The following is a 20,731-nucleotide window of genomic DNA, read 5'->3' as shown; positions in this document are numbered from 1 at the left end:
AAAAGAAAGACAGACAGAAAGGGCAGAGTGATAGAACATTAGGCCTGACATTTGCCTTGCATTGCGACTGACCTGAGTTCCAGTCCCGGCATCCCATATGGTCCCCCAAGCCTGCCAGGAATGGTCCTTGAGCACAGAGACAGGAGTAAGCCCTGAGCTTTGCAAGTGTTGCCACACCCCTCCTCCCTCCCTGACAAAATCAGAAGAAAGGCAAGGAAGAAGGAAAAGAGGAAGGTACAAATTAAAGGAAAAAATGCAAAGTATTTTATATAGTTATGCATATTATTAGTTATATGTAGAGAGATTGTACATAAAAGTAATATTGACACATAATTTTAAATGTATGAGTTTCTCTTTTCAGAAAAAATGCAATGGTTCAAACTATTCATTTCTTCATCAAGAAACAACACTTATTGAAAGCTTATTTTACTTACTAATACACTATTTATCTAAAGTACTTAAAATAAGTATTGAAAAATTTAAACTAAAAATCATGTTATGTCAATCTTACTGTAAAAAATCAATTTGGAACCTTATCAAATTTAAGAAATCATTCTCAGAAATGCTTTTGCTAAATAATAGGATTCATTGTCCATTATCTGCAGTCCTCTTTTTTTTAATAAGCTTAAATTTGAAAATAATATACAACATTATATGCTTATCATAGGATCCCTTTTAATTTAGTCCTGCTTCAATTGCCATTGTAAGAAATGTTGCTCATACACATATATGCCTTTAATATCCTTACTTTATTAAATAACACATCTTAAATGTTACTAATGAGTGAAATTTAAATGTATTTAGCCTGCAGGTTGCTCTTCAGTTTTGGCAACTTAACTATTGTGCTTTCTATTTTCTTCAGAGGAGACCTTGGTGCCCTATAGCAAGCCCAGTTTCCCGTCTCCGGGAGGTCACAGCTCATCAGGAACAGCTTCTTCAAAAGGATCCACCGGACCTAGGAAAGTGGAGGTAATTGAGGGGAAGCCACCAGCGCAATACCAGTGATTTTCTTTTTTTTTTCGGGGGGGGGGGGTTGGGTCACACCCGGCGATGCACGGGGGTTACTCCTGGCTCTTCACTCAGGAATTACCTCTGGCGGTGCTCAGGGGACCATATGGGATGCTAAGATTAGAACCTGGGTCGGCTGCGTGCAAGGCAAACGCCCTACCCGCTGTGCTATCGCTCCAGCCCCCGTATACCAGTGATTTTCTTAACATAGGATATGTGGGCTCCAATAGTCAAGGATAGTTTACAGGGCAATTGTGCTTTAGGACCCTCAAAATGGCAGTCGTGATGCAGAAAGAATATTAATGTAGGGAAGGAAGTTTTGGATCCTATTCAATCCACTTAATCCCTGGGTAGGTTTGAAAATTAAACATATCAACCTCAATGAATGGACAGAAACCGCCATTTCTTGCTAAATGTTTATGTGTATACCTGGACACTTGACCAAAATAATTCAGATGCAAAGAAGCAACCAGGGCTGGAAACTATTCTCGCTTTAGACCCAAAGCAATAAATTTGGAAAGATTTGATCAAATTAGAGAGTTTGGGGCTAAGAGTAGTATATAATTAAGAAGGAACTCGCAAGATAATCAGTCACTGTTTGTATAGATTTCTTGGCACCACACTCAGTCTCTGGTGATAAAGTTGACACCGTTTCTAACACAGGGAAAGTACCTTTCTCAGTGCAGTCAGAAAAACTGTTTGAAGGAAGAGGGATGAGCAGAATAGCAGCAGGGTTGGTAGTCTTTCCGGCTTCTTATATTTTCTCAAATTTCCTGAGCTTTTTAATATATTTTGTATTCTACCTTGCTATTTTTTTGGTGATATATCCTAAACTGCATCAATAACATTGTCACGGTAAATGAATTTCAGAGTAGTAGAAAGTTTATTTTATTTTAGAAGAAAAACGTAAATTATAATTTTGAACATATTTGGTCTTACTTCAACCATAAATATTTTAAGCATTCAATTCAATAAATATTTACTTAATTTCACATTTGATTTATAGAGTAAAAAATTTGTATAGCTTTAGGCAACTTAGGCAACAGAGCTTTATACTTAAGGTAATTAAATGCAATCCACCTTGTAGTAACTCTTTACAGTAATGCAAAAATATTGGCATTTTGGTAGCTTAGAGAACATTATTAGGTGTTCCACAATTCTTAATTCCTTTGCATTTATACATAGATTTGAATTTAGATAACTCAAAAAGTTTAATTTGTAATACTTGCTTAGAATGGGCATGATATATACCACAGTGGATAAGGTGTTTGCCTTCCCTCTGCGGCTCAGGATTTGATCTCCTCACCACATATGATCCCCCAAGCCTTACCAGGAGTGGTCACGGAGTACAGAACCCTGAACACTGCCAGGTGTGGCCCAGGCCCTATCACCTCAAAGTAATAAATAAATGTGTTTTTCTGAATTAAACACTGACACTGGTAGTTATAATGATAATTCCTTAAATATAAAATTTAGGCAATAGTAATAGGTGCCATAGTTTATCATAGTAAAAAGCCACTAACATTTCTACATAAATGTCATGTAGATTGTGAAGATTAAGGATTTATCTATTCAATGTCAGTATTTTAAGTCAGAAATATATTCAGTTACCTTTTTTTGGGGGGGCGGGGTCATACCCCTCAATGCTCAGTGGTTACTCCCGATTCTGCAGTTCAAGAATTACTCCTGGCTGTGCTCCGGTGACCATATGGGATGTCAGGGATCGAACCCAGGTTGGCCTTATGCAAGGCAAATGCTCTACCCACTGTACAATCGCTCTGGCACCTAAACCGCTTTTTTGAATTCATTTTCAAAACTCACCTGAGAGAACAGCGTTGGTTTCCAATCGTCCCAATAGTTTGCTAGTTGTGACAATATTAAGTAAAGAAACTTTCAAATTTATTGATCTCCTTTTCTTAAAAACATATAATCATTATACTCACACACCAGTCTCAGATAAAGAGTAAAATCGGAAACTTCTCTAATGGTGGGGGTTAGTATTATTTACTGTTACTAATGAAATTATCATTTAAATATTTTTATGAATATATTTGATTTGATAGTGACTTCTTAGATGTTCCTTTAACTTTTATTTTGGGATAATTTTAAATTCACAGAAAGCCCAAGAAATACCTTTACCTGGATTTTAAAACTCCCAGTTGTACAGTGATTCTTTTTCTTACTTTTCAGAATGAAATTTCTTTAAGTGAAAAACAAATTCGGGTGACATTACCTTTCTGTATTATTTGTGCTTTGTTTTTATCCTGTAGTATTTGTTTATTGTTGTTAGTAAGAATAAAAGATAACTTAATTTAAGTGGAGATATTTCTGATTGTTGTTGTTGTTTTTTTTTATCCCTAGAGTAACTGAAAGAGTCATGCAAAGCTGCTTTGAAGGACCATCAGGTCTGAACTCATGGAAGTGACACTAAACAGTGCAATGAACAATTTCTTTATTTATGTACTATTAAAGAACTGTAAATGCAATGTAAAGACACACAGCCACACATATCCCACAGATATTTTACTTGTGTTCTTCTCTTAAGTACACCACCCACCTTAACTCTTTCTTGTCAGGAGTATATAAAAAAAGAAAGAAAGCGAAACTCACCCTCCAGGAAGAAAAGGATTTTCCTCTGTATATAATTTCTTTTGTGCATTGCTATGCAAGCTCACTCTTTTTAGCTCTGTTCATATTATTGTCTGTTCTTATTGGTCTGTTGTACTATATGTGAATTAATAGGCTGTGGTGCCATATATTAACTTTTAATTGTGTAACTTTTATGTTTAAATTTTGCACTGCAATTTTATTTGGTGATAAGCACAAATCTCTACTCCTCGTGACATGAAGAAAAAGACTGAATGTGAAGGGAGTTTCTGTACTGTAATCTAGGCTGGATAATGTTGGTTGTAACCAGTCATGTTAGATGGTTTTCAGTTGGGGTGTAGAAATAGAGGCAGAGGAACAGTGGAGTTGGCAAAGTATTTGAACATCAGGGACTGAGTCATTAAAAAAATTAATAAAAGATAATGGTGGCTTTTACTATTAACCGAAGAAGGGTCAAAAGAAATTTAAGTTTAGAGTGAATAGGTACTAAAATATAAAGGTACTGGATGTAGTAAACTGCTAAAAGCGAATTTAAAGGACATGAAATTTATATCTAAACCAAGTTTACCTGTCATTGTAATTGATCCATCTGAGAATTAACAAACAGAAAGGAATTAAGGTATTTCACAAGTGCTGTATTTATATTACAGTTTTTTAAAAGCATTTTCTGAATTACCATAATTAATCTCTCCGACTCATTAAGTCAGAATATAGTACGAAGTTCCCCAAGGAAACACACAAAAGAAACTCTAGAATATCTAGCCAACAGTTAAAGAGGCAATTTGTTATTAGGACATACTCAGGCTGCTTCCAAATATAAAAATTCTATTGCAATATCTTGTTTCATCTTTCTAAAACATGCACAGTACACACTAGAGGATAGAGCTGCTCCATTTAATTCATGACTTTTGAAAAACAAGGCAGTCTACATGCAATTTTGTGTTTTATTTGATTGAGAAGTTATGTTGCCACCAAATGTATAGCCAAATAGTAAGTGCTTAAAAAAGCAGTGCTCAGAGTATGTTCAGTTCACAGTAAGTAGATTTATTGGATTCAATATTTTATGGTACATTCTCAGAAATTGGCTACCAACAAAAAAATATGTTGACCCATTTTGAATGAGTAAATTGAAAAGAAAACTTTTAAAGGAGAAAAAAAATGCATGTTTATACACTTTTTAAATAAAACCAAATCTCGTAAGTGGACATTAATAGCAGTGTCCTGCCTCCTTTGTTTTCACGACTTTTGAGGACAAGAAATTCCTGAGTATCAATCATGTAAGTTCAAAATATGCCTTTGGAATATATGTGGTAGCTGCTGTACATGTGTAGTCAATCAGTCTAGGAGAACACAACCTTGAAATTCCCACTTGTTACATCTTCCCGTGTGCTGCCTACACAATTGTAAATTCAATTTCCATCTATATTTAATCTTTGTTTTTCCATGGTGTGCTCAGTAATTGGTTCTTTGAAAATTACTTAATGTAATGAATAGGATCACATCTAAAATATGGGTCTTATTTAAATTACTAGTCATACTCTATGCATACTTGGTTCAGTCACCAATTGTGGTGATACTGTTTCAACAAATAGAGGAAATAATTAAGTGTGTTCCATTCTTTTTTTCTACAACAAGAGAGGCAGACACAGATGAACAAAACTAGAACATAAAGAATAAGAGCTCTAACTTTTTTATATGATGGAGTTCATTTATTTACCTAAGAGGAAAAGAATTCTGAGACAGTTATTAAACCCTATATCAACTTTCTACCAGAGGTGCCTGAATTTTAATGCATTTTTATTTATCTGGGTCAGAGCAATTGAGGAAGATGAAACATTTCTCTGCAAAATGAATACATAACTGTAGGATATGAGAACATTTTTGTTACTGCACCTCCCAGAAACACCTCTTTCTATTTAAAAGCAGCATATACATACATATTAATCTGTGGTTCTTATTTATGCTTCAGTATACCACAATTTAGTCTAAAACTCTAGCTCATTATACAGGACCTTTGATCGTTGGTAACTAGTAGTTGTATGTGACTAAGAATCCAACATTTAAAAAATTGAGTATGTATAATCTGAACACCCTTGGGTATGGGAGAAAAGCAAAATAAAATACCGTATATGTGTACAGGTGACTTCTAGAATAATGAGGGCATAGGATCATACCTTCCAGATTATCTTTTTTGCATAAAAATAGCTATTATGCTCTGATTATGTCAGTATAGACTTTATGAATACTCATGGGATGTTCTTTTATAATAATACACACTTACTGTGCATCCAGCATTTTAACATTTTTTTTCTTCTTGGTTTTTCCAAATTTTATTTTATTAAAGCACTGTGGTTTGCAAACTTTTTCATTGTTGGATTTTAAACATACAACGTTCCATCACATCCAGCTTTAAAAATAAATGATCCACCAGATCATGCACTACAAACATCCTCCTCCTATACATATAGTCCAAGATACAAAAATGTGATGAAATCAATTAAGGTATCAAACAATCAAAAGGTTTTTTGGTTTTTGCTCTATGTGAAATGTTTCCTATCAGTCTAAATCAGAAAGTTACTAGAATACAAACACAAATGAGAGTAACAAGAGTGACCACAATTTTTCATTTAGTAATCCATTACGTGAATGTGATTAGAAATTCACTTAGCTCACTCTTCGATCTAACTAGAAGTCTCCCTACACTGGCAGGAGGAAATCTGGGTGGAGGAGAATGTAATCTTCATCTTGCTTATAAGCAACTCTGCTCTGTGCTCATGCCCCTCACAAACAGCTAATAATATTCCTTCATCATATGCAGTTTCTGCTGGGCAGTAACTGAACCTGCCCCAACTCAGGTATGCCTTCAAGTATGCAGGCCATGTCACTTTATCATTCTTCCAGGTCTTTTCCATGCCATATGAAAAGTAGAGTGGGAAAATCCAGGGACATGAAAATAATTGACTTCTTCACCAGATTTCAGTTCCATTTAAGGGAAAACAAGCCTGACATTCGAGGCAGCATCCAACCAAAGGGAAGTGGCAACTGTACTTCATTTAGGTAACAGTTTAGTGTTCAATGTCACAGTTAATACTCTGGGCACTGAAATAAAATTTCAGTGGAATTCTCGTTGAAAGTTTGTATCACCTTTCATAGAACACCTCCAAAGTTATATTCAACAAATTTATGTGACTGCCCACTGACAACATAATTATAACAATATAAATGAACTCTAAACTATGTTTTATCTTCTCCACTGCAAAGTGATTGTGTGTCAGTATTATAGATATGCAGAACCATGACATTCACTAATTTGTTCATCTGCTTCTGTATATTGTACTTACAGAATTACATAACAAGAATTGGTGTAAAATAACATGTCTTTCCACATTATCTTAGAAGTGAAGTTGCTTTATATTTTGCTTCTCTATAAAATGTGTAATTCAGATGAAACACCAGACTTTTTAAAAATGACATTTGATTTGCTAATTTTCTTATAATTTTCAAAAGCATTTATTGTGACTGTAAGGTGTTTCAAGATAAGGGTTTTGTGTATGTGGGTAGAATTTTTATACTTTGTTTTATAGATGGGATTTTTTTTAAACTGTAGCTTTTTTAAGTCACCAGATATCATCAAAAATCTGATGTGTTTCATTTGATGTTGTTAGATCAGAAAAGATATCAACATAAAATTGGTTACTAGTATTGTCAAAGAATTGTGTATTGTGTACTCACTGGGAAAAAATAAAATATATTCACATTTAAATTTTTAAAAGCAATTTATATAAAACATAGCTTCTTATAGATATATACAAATATAGTGTTCTTCCACATGAAAAAATCTTAATATTTTATGACCAAATGCAAAATCTCACATTCTTATTCAACTATGGGTTGAACAATAACAAATATAAATTGGTGTTGATTTGTAGTAATAATTTAAAGACACTGATGAAGACAGTGAAGAAAGTATTTGAGAGGATGGATTACACTATGTTAGCACTAATTTAAGGTCTAACATTTCACACCTCCTTAAAATCCTAAAACCACCAGAATACAAACCCTTCTTTACAGAATTACCTACCTAGTAAATTATATGTTAAGATATGAGTAAGAGAGAATATTAGAAGGAAGGGATATTTCTCATTGCTCCAAAATAACTAATGATATATATTTTCAATGGATTGGAGCGATAACACAGCAGGTAGGGCGTTTGCCTTGCGTGCAGCTGACCCAGGTTCAGTTCCTCCACCCCTCTCGGAGAGCTCAGCAAGCTACGGAGAGTATCTTGCCCGCACGGCAGAGCCTGACAAGCTACTCATGGCTTAATCCATATGCCAAAAACAGTAACAAGTCTCACAATGGAGATGTTACTGGTGCCCACTCGAGCAAATTGATGAGCAACAGGATGACAGTGATACAGTGATATATTTCCAACACAGTATATGTTAAAACAGTATATGTTAAAATGCCATCTCAGGACCTGATTAGAAAATAACAATTTCTTATCTCATAAATACTTTATTCTTTTTTACTGTCGAGTAAAATGTCAGGATATAATTTGCTCTAAAAGTAAAGTGTAGCCATGTAATTTTCCAAATGAAAATAACACTGCTAGTCTCAAATGAAAGTATAAAACAAAACTGGACATTAACTACACAATATGAATATAAAATAATATCAATAATTTCAAATAAAGTTGAGTTAACATAACACAATGATAGAATTTATAATTTAAAACAAACTCTCTACCATATAATAAAAAGTAGAGAAATTACAAATAAGTCATTACATTGGGGAATTTGTGTTTATGGAAATATACATTGCCAAAGTGCAGTCATTAGATAGCTTTATTACAATAATACACCCCCCACTCTCCAGACATTAGCTGGAAAAAATATATTAGTGCTACAAAAAAACCCAAAAAACATTTAATGTCCCCAGAGCATAAAAATGTATTTAATCTGCTCCATAGAGATGGAAGAATTCCACAGTTCAGTTCATAGTAGATATGACAAATAAGACCACAGTAACAGAAAAACAAGTTGTAACATTTTAGAAGAAAAAAGATTATTTAGGATGGGAGGGCAATATGCTGATTCCAAACGGTTTCAAGGACTTTCACTTCTGTGGATTTAGTGCAGCCTTGGCGTTGACCTTCAGGCTCAGAAGGAATTTTCTTCAGGAATTTGGTACACTAGAGTGTTACAAAGCTGTCTTGAGCCCTAGAAACAGATGCAAAACATGATTTGTGATTATGTGTCTAATTTATAAGGAACTATAAAGGTGATGACTTTGCAACCTCTGCTCAACACAGTTTTATCTTTAAGAATATTCAGGTTACAGAATATATGTGTATGTATTTTTATATGTACATATATATTCAGACATCTTGGTAATAAAAAAAAAAGGAAAATATTTTGGACTTAGACATATCGATCTCAAAAGTGTAGGCTACTGCAATTTCACATAACTGCTCTTACGTGATACTACCATACCACTCTTTACTTATAAAATCCCACCACAGACACAACTTCTTAGTGGTTGGAAAAACACATTTTGGAAAATTATTAGACATTTTTCTAGAAAATGTTCATGACCACTTTATTTCTAGAAAACCAGGTTTGTTTGTTTTTTTAATTTGCGTATTCCTTTTGTAAGCATGTATTGAGACAATATAATAAAAATTAAATTTTCAGAGTAGTTAAATCAGACATAGCATTTGCCTTCTTAAGTCGATCAATGTCTTCTGTTAAGTGTGGCCCTGACAGTAACACAGACTATTCAGGGGCTACCTCTGGCTCTGTGCTCATCACTCCTGGGAGTGCCAGGGTTAACAACCAGAGCTAGAGTCAAGCAAGGCAGTACCTTGAACCCTGGACTATCTCTCAATCCCCTTGAGAACATCTTTATCACACTCTTAAAAACTGCCCTATCTTAAGATTAGAGCGATAGTACAGCAAGGAGGGGCCTTGTCCAAGTGACCCCTGGCAGCCCATATGGTTCCCCCACACTTGCCAGAAGTAATTACTGAGTGCAGAGCCAGGAGCAAGCCCTGAGCACAGATGGGATGTCACCCCAAACCAAAACAAACAAACAAAAAACTCTGTTATGCCTCATTCAGCCCAAAGTTCACAGGGTGTGATCATAAAGGCAATTAACTCATGAGGGAGACACAAGGATCCTATTTCTCAGAGCTGATTGAGGGGAAAGGTTAGTTGAGAAAATGCGTGTAACCTCCGCATGCGGGAAGGAGTTTCAAGTTCCTCTCTGTGCAGCGCTGAACAGCAGGTATGATCGTACTAAGTCCCCTAGCGTTTCCATACTTATCTTGTGTACTGTTAAAGCTCCAGACCATTGTGTTAAAAGTAAAACTTGAAAGAATATACAAGTTGTGCCACTCTGCCCCAGCTCTCAGCACTTGGGAAAATGCCGTTTATTACATTAAGATTACTTAATTTAAAGTTTTAAGATTATTTCATTTTTATTTGGAGGTTTACTTCAAATTAAAGTTTACTAGAAAAAATAATGAACATAGAAGTTTAGAATTTAAAGGGTTTTTTTGAAATAAGATTATATAGAGTTAAATTCTAACTTAATATAAAATATATCTAATCAGTAATGTTGAAAACCAGTGCACTTAGAAATAGATTTATATGAAAATATAGAATGGAAATTGATAGCTAGCATGCATAATATTTTGTGATTTAAGCAACTCTAATAATTTTTAGAACTCAAATGAAGAATAAAATAAATTCCTGCAATTTTCCCAACTTAAAACCAAACTGGGACAGGAGTGATAGCACAGCTGGTAGGACTTTTGCCTTGCACACGGCCGACTTCGGTTCAATTCCCAGCATTCCATATGGTCCCCTGAGCACTGCCAGGGTTAATTCCTGAGTGCAGAGCCAGGAGTAACCCCTGTGCATTGCTGGGTATGACCCAAAAAGCAAAATAAAAATAAAATAAAATAAAATAATTTTTAAAATTACATGAACTTTATTAAATGTGAAATAAAGCAATATACTATAATTAAAATTAAAGTGAAATGGGGGAAATATGGTTAACTTGACTTGGTAAATTGTGAGTCATGGTAGATGAAGTCATTGGTAGATTAAAAAACATAACAGATAATTTAGGAGTCGGCAATTGTCACTTCAATTAATTTAAAAAATGAGAAACAATCTCTAGGAAAAAATAACAAATCAGCTTAAGTAAAGGTATTAAAACATTTTTGAAAATTATTGAAATATTTTTCTGCAAGTAGTTACTCATGAAGTATTAAATCCCTGTTTTCATTAAAGTTAGTGATTTTTTTCTGGAATTTCTCTGGAATTTTAATTTTTTAATATCTAAATCAGGAAACACAAACATTCATGTACACATGTCACTAAAGTGTAAATTTAAAGAATTATTTGTGTTAAATATCTAATTTCTATAAATTTATTTGAATAATTAAAATATTAATTAAAACAATTTTAAACTTAAAAAGGAAGTGTAAAATAATCTTGAATCTGCTATAATAATATTTCAAATTTTAGAATTTTATACTTGACTCTTGAGTATTACATACATAAATACATAAATCTTGAGTATACAAAGGCTGGAGCCATAGCACAATGGGTAGGGCATTTGCCTTGCACGCTGCCAACCAGGGTTTGATTCCTCGACCCCTCTCAGAGAGCCCGGCAAGCTACCAAGAGTATCTCGCCCGCACAGCAGAGCCTTGGCAAGCTACAGTCTTACAATGTAGACGTGACTGGTGCCCACTCTAGCAAATTGATGAACATTGGGAGGAGATTGCTGTAGTGCTACATATTTAAATCCTACTAAGTAACAATAAATATATACATATATACAAATATATGCATATTTACAAATCCACATGCATTTTAAAATTCTATATGTGATTACTATACATATGGAGTATGGGAAGAGTCACATTAGTAAGGATATTGATATCAAGTCAGGCATTCAAAGCTGAATTTTGCTTCTGATAATTTATATTTTCTTAAGTGTTTCTACATATATGATATATAAACACAAATTCTTATGAAAATATACACAGAGGTGTCATATACATCATATAATAATATATATTATGATCCCATTAAAAATTGATGGGATCAATTTTTCATACAGAGCACAGTGAACATTATATTAGAAGTAAGAATAAATCAAAACATTTAAGTTTGTGAAAGTTGCAGTAATCAGTTTCAGGGGTTCATCAGTGGGGAGTAATTGAGTTTTGTTGTGATCTGTTGAGCCTTCAATGATAAAAAGAAATTGGGAGCTGACTAATATCACAACCAGTGCTCACCTTCCATGTAATCCTGGTCACCCTATATGATCTCCCAAACACAGCTAGAAGGTATTCCTGAACACTGAACCAAGACTAAGACCTGGGCACCACCAGCTGTGACCCCAAACAAAAATAAACAAAACATTGACTTTGGCTTTGATTGGAAGAGTTGATTTAAAAAAAAAAAAAAGAATCTGGTGAAGAAAAAGACACAATACAGATATCTACAGAAAATTGGCCTCAAGTGAGAGAATTAATTCAAGGTATATTAAACTTAGGCATTATTACTTTGGGATATGGAAGGTAGACACTAAACCCAGACTCTAGGACTCAAGACATATTAATACCTTAGTAAGTAGATGCTCCAAGACAGTAGAATTAAATTAGGATCTCATTTTCCTCATGTAAAAACACTGAAGTTTGGAATAGCACAAGATATAAATGGCAAATAGTACATACTACGAATGTTTAAAAAATAAGAGAGTGACACAAAGATATAGTAGAGAAAGAGCAAATGAGATTAATAGAGATAAGTCATGAATATCTAGGTTTAGTACAAACCTCAATGAATACACTCTGAAACTAATATGCCCAAGTTACATGCTCTGTTTCCATTTTTTTTCTTTGAAGATAAGTAACATATTTTGCAAATGGGAAAAATCAATTGTACTTGCAAATTCCTTTTATCCAAATTTGGCATACATGTGGTAAGGCTCAAAATAAAGATCGCTATAGAAGCTTAAATATGCAAACTAAATAAATACAGTTATGAGTACGAAATGCTCCCACTTAGAAAGCATGCAATTTCAAGTAAGCAACAACAGGAAAAATCAGACAGAAGAATGAGATCAATTATGAAAAACACATCCCAAACGGGCCAGAGTGACTTGTACACATGTGCAATTGAATGCGGCAGAGCCAAACCAGACCCCAGGGCTCAAACAGTAACTTCATTAGGGAAAATTAAGAACAATGCACAATCCTGACGAATCTTGTAGCAATAATCTTTCTGAGGAGCAAACATAAAAGGAATGAAAACAAAATTTTATCCTGGAAAGAGTAGATTAGTAAAAATGAAGATAACAATGAACAACAAAACTTAGTAGGGAGGAAATGTGAATGAAAGCAAATCTTAGTGTCTTTGTCTTTCCTGCCTCACAGTTTGTTTTCCCCAGGATCCTAATGTGTTGTCGATTATCTCTTATTAAAGAACACAACAGAAAAGCTTAGAAAAATGAAAAATAATTAGAGCATAAGACTGTGTGGATAATTATAAAATGGCAAAATATAATTACCCATTCCCTACAAATATCTATTCTATTGCAATTCCAAAGTTCAAATTGCAGAAATTCAATTTTTTAAAATACACACATATATTTGTATGCACATGCAAATGGCATGTGATGTAAAGCTATTTGCTTACAAAATTAACCTGCTACAAGCCATACAGACATTATTCACTGTGCCCTGAACATGAGTTTCTTAGATTTGCGCCCCAGGCATAAACTCTACCTTCTCGATACATTATTTGCTATCTTTCTCTAGTTATAGCAAGTCATCAGGGATATCAAGTTTTCCATGTTTAAATTTAGTTCTAATAGAAATGTTTTTTTCTCCTCTCCCCACAAGGCATGCTTCTTTCATTTCTAGCCTTTGAGATGTGAATGTTTCTAAATAAAAGTTTTAAGTTTAAAATGTCCAACACTAAAAGTCTACGCCTTATTTCCCTATTTTTTTATATAATACTAAAATGAAGAGTTCTCTAAATATTTCACTTGATTTGAAAATTCTAACATCTGCTGAATGAGTTTTATTACACTGAGTTGAATTGCATTGTGGTTTTACTGTTTAAAACGGTCAATCCTTTTGACTAACTATCCTATTTAAAAACGGAAAGGCTGAATATATTGCAAAATAATCTAATATTTAGTTGTTAGCAAAATAGTGTAGAAAATGTGTTTAGGGGCTATGAGGTGCTAGGTGTTTTAGCAGTAAGTTTGGCACTAAAACACATTTATAAAGAGAAAAACATTCTAATGCATCACTTACTTTTGTGTTAAACATCTATCAGGAAAAAAACATGATTATTCTGATAAAATCTGAAGCAAACAAAATTTTGCCATAAGATTCTCTCACTTTCACTCTCACTCTTTATCTCTTTTTTGCTCTCTCTCTCTCTCTCTCTCTCTCTCTCCCTCTCTCACTAGTTGCTATACTAATTTCAACTGCAGCTTTGATAGAAGACAGTTCCTCAAATAGACTACTTTTTTTTCTTTTTTTGGGTCACACCCAACGATGCTCAGGGCTTACTCCTGGCTCTGCACTCAGGAATTGCTCCTGGCAGTGCTCAAGGGACCACATGGGATACTGTGAATCAAACTGTGTTAGGCTATATGCAAGGCAAGCTCAAATAAACTACTTTTAAAAACAAATTATTTGTAAAAGATAATATTACCCTTTCCAAGGCAATTTCATTAATGGTGTTAAAGTGCAAGCCTTAAACTAATAGTTTAAACTTGAAGAGGTCTCCTCAATTAAGCAATAACTACTTAGAACATATTAAAATTGTTTCCACTCTCACATTTTGTTTCCCCTAGAATCCTAATGTGTTGTCAATTATCTCTTATTAAAGACCACAATGCTTTCATCGAATAATTTATTGTTAAAACAACACTTAGACTATTGGGCATGCTTCAGTTTTTTTGAGTGCACTGAAAGTTATCTAATATGCTCAAGAAATAATCAATTCATTTAATAAATGAGTGATTCTAAACTACTTTTGTATATTGAGTGAACAATATATGCCCGCTTCTTTCTTAGAACATTGATTGCTCAGTGGCATTATCAAGAAATGTAGGCAATAGTCTTTATTCTAATTAACATTTCAGTTCTTGTTTTCTTGTTTACCATGACAAGAAGAATATGCACTTATATTTTCCACAATGGTTAATCCAAATTTTATGATCATATTAAAAATAAAGTATTAATTAAAATAAAAATATTAAATATTTATCATTAGAATACCCACTGTGCATCAGTTAATGTGTTTGGATGCAAGAAACAGTATATGCCCCATAGGAAGTAGTATAAAACTTCAGACAATATAATTTAACCAGCTGCCAGTGGGTAACGGTTCCAGCATGGCTGCGATGAATGAGTTTGGAAACAAAATGAATGTAATTAGTTCTAGAATAATTTTGCCCAAACACTACCCAATTTAATTAAATTAGTTTTAAAAAATGGCCACATTTTAAAACTATATTCAGGATTTTCTTGATTTAGTAAGATAATAAAGCAAAAGAAAATTACAGGTGATGTTAATATTTTTCGAGAAATATGTTTTACTCAGATTCTAGAATATTTGAGAGGAAATAGGTATCTTGAGATGTCTCCAAAAATCTGTAAATCATCAACATCATCAACACTTAGGAAATTATGAAATCAATGGGAATCCATCTATGGCACATATTATGTCAGCAATTTTACTAACCATTGACAATTTCAGAAGATTAGGAGGTCATTACTATTACTATATTTTAATGATACTATTATGCTCTTTGCTCTTTTCATTGGGTTAATGTTTACAGTAATAATACAAAACCAGTACTCCATCAAAAAAAAAAAAACATCAAGATAGCAGCACCAAACTACTAGCATTCGCTATATTCTTTGCTGCATTAATGGCATTAATCGTAAAGTTCATTATGATTAGCATAACAAAATACTATAGACCCTGCAACTTCATCAACATAATTTTTTCTCACAATGCTAGAGTCCAAGATCAAAATATTGTCAGAATTAGTTCCCCCGAGGCCTTTCCTTTTTCTTTTTCTTTTTTGCTTCTAAATAGCTGCTTTTTGTGTCTTTGTAAGGTCTTTCCTCTGTGCCCTCTATCCTCCATTTATAAGCACTCCAGTAATGTTGGATTAGGACCCATCATAATTACCTCATTTTAACTTAATTAGCCTTTCAAAGGCCTGGTCTCCAAACACAATCATTCTTTGAGGTACTCAGGTTAGATATTTGACATGCGCATTGGTGGCCATGGGAGTAGGGAACACTATCCTGTCCACTCACCCCCACACATTTATCATTTGAAAAAGGAGGAATGTTTTGATAAGCAGCAAAAAAGCTTGTGTTGATTATATCTTGACCCATGAATACTTATCTTTTAAACAACAGTGGATGGGAAATACACACAGTGCCCTTTACCCATACCAACATATGAATGGGAGTTCTGAGATTAAACATGTGTCTGAAGTAGTCACTTCTTTAATAGCATGCTTTTATTTAAAATAGCTACTAACAGACAAATGATAGCTATTCAGATCTGAGTACTTGACATTTTTTTATTGAAAAAATGAAAGATCTGCGTCTGACACTTCAAAGTACATAAAAGTGTTACTAAAATTTGAGCTTTCAAAGCAAAAAGTAGAATTCTTGAAAACTTGCCTGTGCAAGACTTGAGAACTTCCTAAAATGAAAATGCTTTTCTATTAAGACTGACATTGACATATATGATGATTTGATATTGCACAGTGAATAAGCTACCAATTTGTAGATATGTATCTCACCAGATAATTTCTAAATGGTCGATGTATGATGTTTTAAATCTTGTTTTATTTGTGGTTTTGGTTTTGGAACCACACTTGCCAGTGCTCAGAGCTTACTCCTGGATCTTACACCAGGATCATTGCTAATGAGCAGTCTCAGGGACTATATAGGATTCGGGAGATTGAATCCATGTCTGCCACATAAGAAGCAAATCCCCTGGGCTGGAGCAATATCATAGCAGGTAGGGCGTTTGCCTTGCATGCAGCTGACCCGGGTTTGATTCCCAGCATCCCATATGGTCCCCTGAGCACTGTCAGGAGTAATTCCTGAGTGCAGCGCCAGGAATAACCCCTGTGCATCTCCGGGTGTGACCCAAAAAGCAAATGAATAAATAAATAAAGAGCAAATCCCCTAACTGCTGAACTATCACCCCAAGTCTGAAATTTAAAAACCTTGTATAGACAAAGGATTTGCTCAAAATACACACTGAACTACTCAATATTAAGACAATCGAGTTTTAAAATTTGTTGATAAAGTTTCAGATATAACAATGCAAATTGATTTTAGAAAATGCTGTTTGTCACACTTTTGTGTAATATCAAAAGAAGTTTAGTCTACAGTTCCTTAATGACTTAAAGTGATATGGGTGGACCCCACAGGTGGCTCACGTGGTCCAGGAGGAGGGAAGACAGTCACCTTTTCTCACTCTGCCTCTGCCACCTGTGACCCGCTGGGCAGACTAGGACTGGTAAAGTCTGAGATGACCCCCTGCTCGGCATGGGTCTGAGCCCCGCCAGCCCCACAGGGTGACTGTCAGGCCACACCTGAAGTCCATTTGGTCTTCTCCGCTTGGGAGTTGATTCCCAGCACCCGATTTCTCGGGGAGCCACGGACCCAGGGTGGAAGGAGGATTTGCTCTTTGCAGGAAAGGAAAAACCAGTCCCAGGCCTTACCCAGGATTTCTAGGGTTCTTGTCTCACTCGTGGAAAAGAATTTCAGGAGTAGACAAGCAGTGAAGTAAAACATATTTTATTTAGAGGTTTTTTTTGTTTTTTGTTTTTTGTTTTGAGGGAAGGAGGAAGAGATAAGTGGGAGAGAGAAGAGTAAGAGTAACATGCTCAAGAGAGAATGCGGGCTTCTCAAGGGTGGAGAGAGCGAGGACTGGACTCTTGGGCTGGCTTTTATAGGTTCTTTGTGGCTCTTCTTGATCCTGGAACATTCTGGAGTCTCCTTGGAGCTGGGTCACTGAAGTTAATCGGATTAAAGGAGAGGTCCAAGGATTTTTGAGAAGAGGAACTTCCTGGAAAGGGGTCCATTATCCTCAGGGTCTGCTGATGTTCTTATCCAGTCTTTTGTTTTCTGAATCCACAAGGTGGATCAGTCTTAAGATGCTCCTTCCCAGAGACTTTGTTAATCTAAGTTTCATTGCCAATGGCCTTTCCCTATCTACCTGTCTACATCAAAACCACTTTGTTACTTTCTAACTATATATCTGTAATGGATGATATATTTCAACCAAAGCAAAAGATTTCAACAGTCCAAAATGTAAAGTAAATCTGAAAATTTAGCATGAGTCTACCGTGTTCGAAGTTAATCTTCGAACTAAGACTTGAACTAAGACATATTGGCAAGTGTTTAATGGTGCTTCTGTCTCAAATAATTTTTGCTTTGTGAAAGTTATTTTTCTTAAATATATATTTAGGACTGGAGTCAAAGCACAGTGGGTAGGGGTTTGCCTTGCACACAGTCAACCTGGGTTTGATTCTTCTGTCCTGCTCAGAGAAACCGGCAAGCTACTGACAGTATCTGCTGGCAGGGCATAGCCTGGCAAGCTACCCGTGGCACATTCAATATGCCAAAAATAGTAACAACAAGTCTCACAATGGAGACATTACTGGTGCCTGCTCGAGCAAATCGATGAACAACGAGAGGACAGTGCTACAGCGCTATATATTATTTGCATTACGTTGTTTTAAAACATATCAACTAAGGTATATTTTTAAATTTTTGTTTCATTTCTAATCCAGAAATTATCTACAACAATAATTTTTATAAAAATTACTTTTGATTCTTCAAACATGTTTAGTATGCAATTAAATATATTTTAATAGCAGTTCCCATGATGATCTAAGATTCTATATATGTTGTGCCCAAATTGGTACTTTCTAATCATGTGTTTCGAGTATGAGCTATGATTGGAAATTGAGTTCATAATTTTAGATAATTTCCAAGTGCGAAGAACATGTGGTAAGTAGTTATTTCTTAGATAGATCATGGAACATTCAGACTACTAAGATATCAAATCACTGAAATAAGCCATTACAAGAGTTTCTAGGTTATCTAATGGTTCACTTATATTTGTTGTTTGAGTGTAATAGTGGGTGTTTGGAAGAATTTTGAAATGTAAGCTACAACTTGTCAAGATGTGGTGCTAGAAGTGTTTATAGAAATATGAATGTTAACATGAATTTTATCAATGTTCAAGAAGATAGTAGAAGAACTGTAGTTATAGCTATTAAAGCTACCTGTCTTAAAGAATACATTGATAATCTCAAAAGTAAAACTAGATTGAACTGAAACCAATTTTAAAAGAGCTGTCTATTTGGGACAGAGCTTTCGTTAGTTTTTTTTTTTTTAAATATAATTTCTTTTGTTTAGGTCAAAAGCCTGAGCTTTAGGGATACAGTGAAGATGGAAAACAATAATGCAATGCTCTGGCATTCATGCCTTCTAATCCAGATGGCTAATGATGCTATTGCAGGACTCTCATTGAGGTCTATTGTTATGTGAATCATTTGGCAGTAACTTCCCTTTCTCATCACAAGTTTCCTGGGCAACACAAGTGTTGATTTTTTAAAAATCGCCCCCTCCATTTTCTCTATGTTTTGAGTTTGCTGAGATATGTGTTATAAAGAGGTGATATGATATGTTGTATGTGCACATACTTATAAGAGCAACGTAAAATTTCATGTGTGTTAATCTGTTTGTTTGAAACTTATGCATTTCTATTAGTATAGCTGGTAGACAACTAATTATATTTTGACCTTGTAAATACTCTACTTGAAGCAGAACTTGATTTTACTATATTTTCAAGGATCATTCATGTTTTTTTTTATGCAAACACTCTATAAATACTGGAAGGAGGCCACAAATCATCAATAGTGAAAAATAAGTTATCATTTTCTGTCAAAGTTTACATCCTATAATTAGTTGAAAGCAAGAGTTTCTTCCTTGAAGAAACAAACCTGTTGCTAACAGGGTTAATGGTTCACACTCTGTTATGTTCTAAATCCTCATTAAAGTCATTTTAATGACTTTAAAAGGAATGCACATGGAACTTTTTGCTTAGAGATAAAAGATCTGTTTTCAGCTCTTGCTCTGCTGACATGGCCATTTAGCATCTCTTTGTCTCATTATTCCATTAAACAAAATTCAAGGACCTCTGTATGTAAGATACTATGCAGGAAAAGAGAAAACAAAGTGAACAATTAAAAAAAAAATCCCAAGAGATTTTTACGACCTTAAAAACTGGAAATGTGAACCATAATTTCTCAAAGAATCCCAGTTGACAGCAACCCTATATATATATGAGAGGGATCAATGTCCTCCTTTGGTTGTCCACTATAACTGAATTTATTACTGTTTTTATATAAAGCAGATTACAAGTTTGAAATATCTGAGCTTGAGTAACAGGACAAAAACAGGAAGAGAGAGAACTGAAATACGGAAAAGAATCTAGGATTTGTAACTAATCCATCCACTTTGCCTCAGGACTGAATTTTATCACCAGTGTGAAGAAGTGTTAGAAACTTATGGGAGGGTGTCAGTCTGTTTTCACTTAGCATGATTTTCTGTCATCTTCGATTGTTATGAAATTTTAAGCTTCCCTAAATATGGGATCTTGACAGAGAGTTTCACCATTGTTTACATGATGCTCTTAATATTTGAAAGTGGGCTTCTTTGCAACATCTTCTTGGCTTTGAAATATGCATGTGGATGGGACTGAACTTACAAAATCAAGGTAAGCCTTGATAAAACCACGGAGACTATGGAAAGTGCAGAACATGAGTAGGTTATAAACAATAGGTTATAAACAGTACTCTAACTACTATACAATCAACATGTAATGAATATGAATATAAATAGCCATAATGGACATAAAGCTGTAAGATTACTAAAGCTTGAGGAATTGAGGCAGTAATCAACAAGAGAGGTTATAACCAAATACTTTGATAAGTATTTTGATAAAGGTAGAACAAGTTG

General features: G+C 34.4%; 1 protein-coding gene across 5 annotated transcripts in view; it reads left to right on the top strand.

Moving 5' to 3' along the window:
- The window catches only part of ROBO2 (roundabout guidance receptor 2), a 630,168-nt gene extending 622,790 nt beyond the window's left edge, over positions 1–7,378 (top strand). For all 5 annotated transcript variants that reach the window (XM_055125444.1, XM_055125442.1, XM_055125443.1 and 2 more), the window contains 2 exons: positions 863–969; positions 3,370–7,378. In XM_055125444.1, coding sequence (XP_054981419.1) covers positions 863–969; positions 3,370–3,378 — 116 coding nt within the window. In that variant the 3' untranslated portion in view covers positions 3,379–7,378. The remainder of the gene's footprint in view (positions 1–862; positions 970–3,369) is intronic.
- Positions 7,379–20,731: the final 13,353 nt, after the last annotated feature.

This window comes from Sorex araneus, chromosome 2, assembly GCF_027595985.1.
Source record: "Sorex araneus isolate mSorAra2 chromosome 2, mSorAra2.pri, whole genome shotgun sequence".
NCBI lineage: Eukaryota > Metazoa > Chordata > Mammalia > Eulipotyphla > Soricidae > Sorex > Sorex araneus.
Note: the sequence above shows the minus strand (reverse complement) of the source record. Positions and strands in the feature narration are given on the sequence as shown.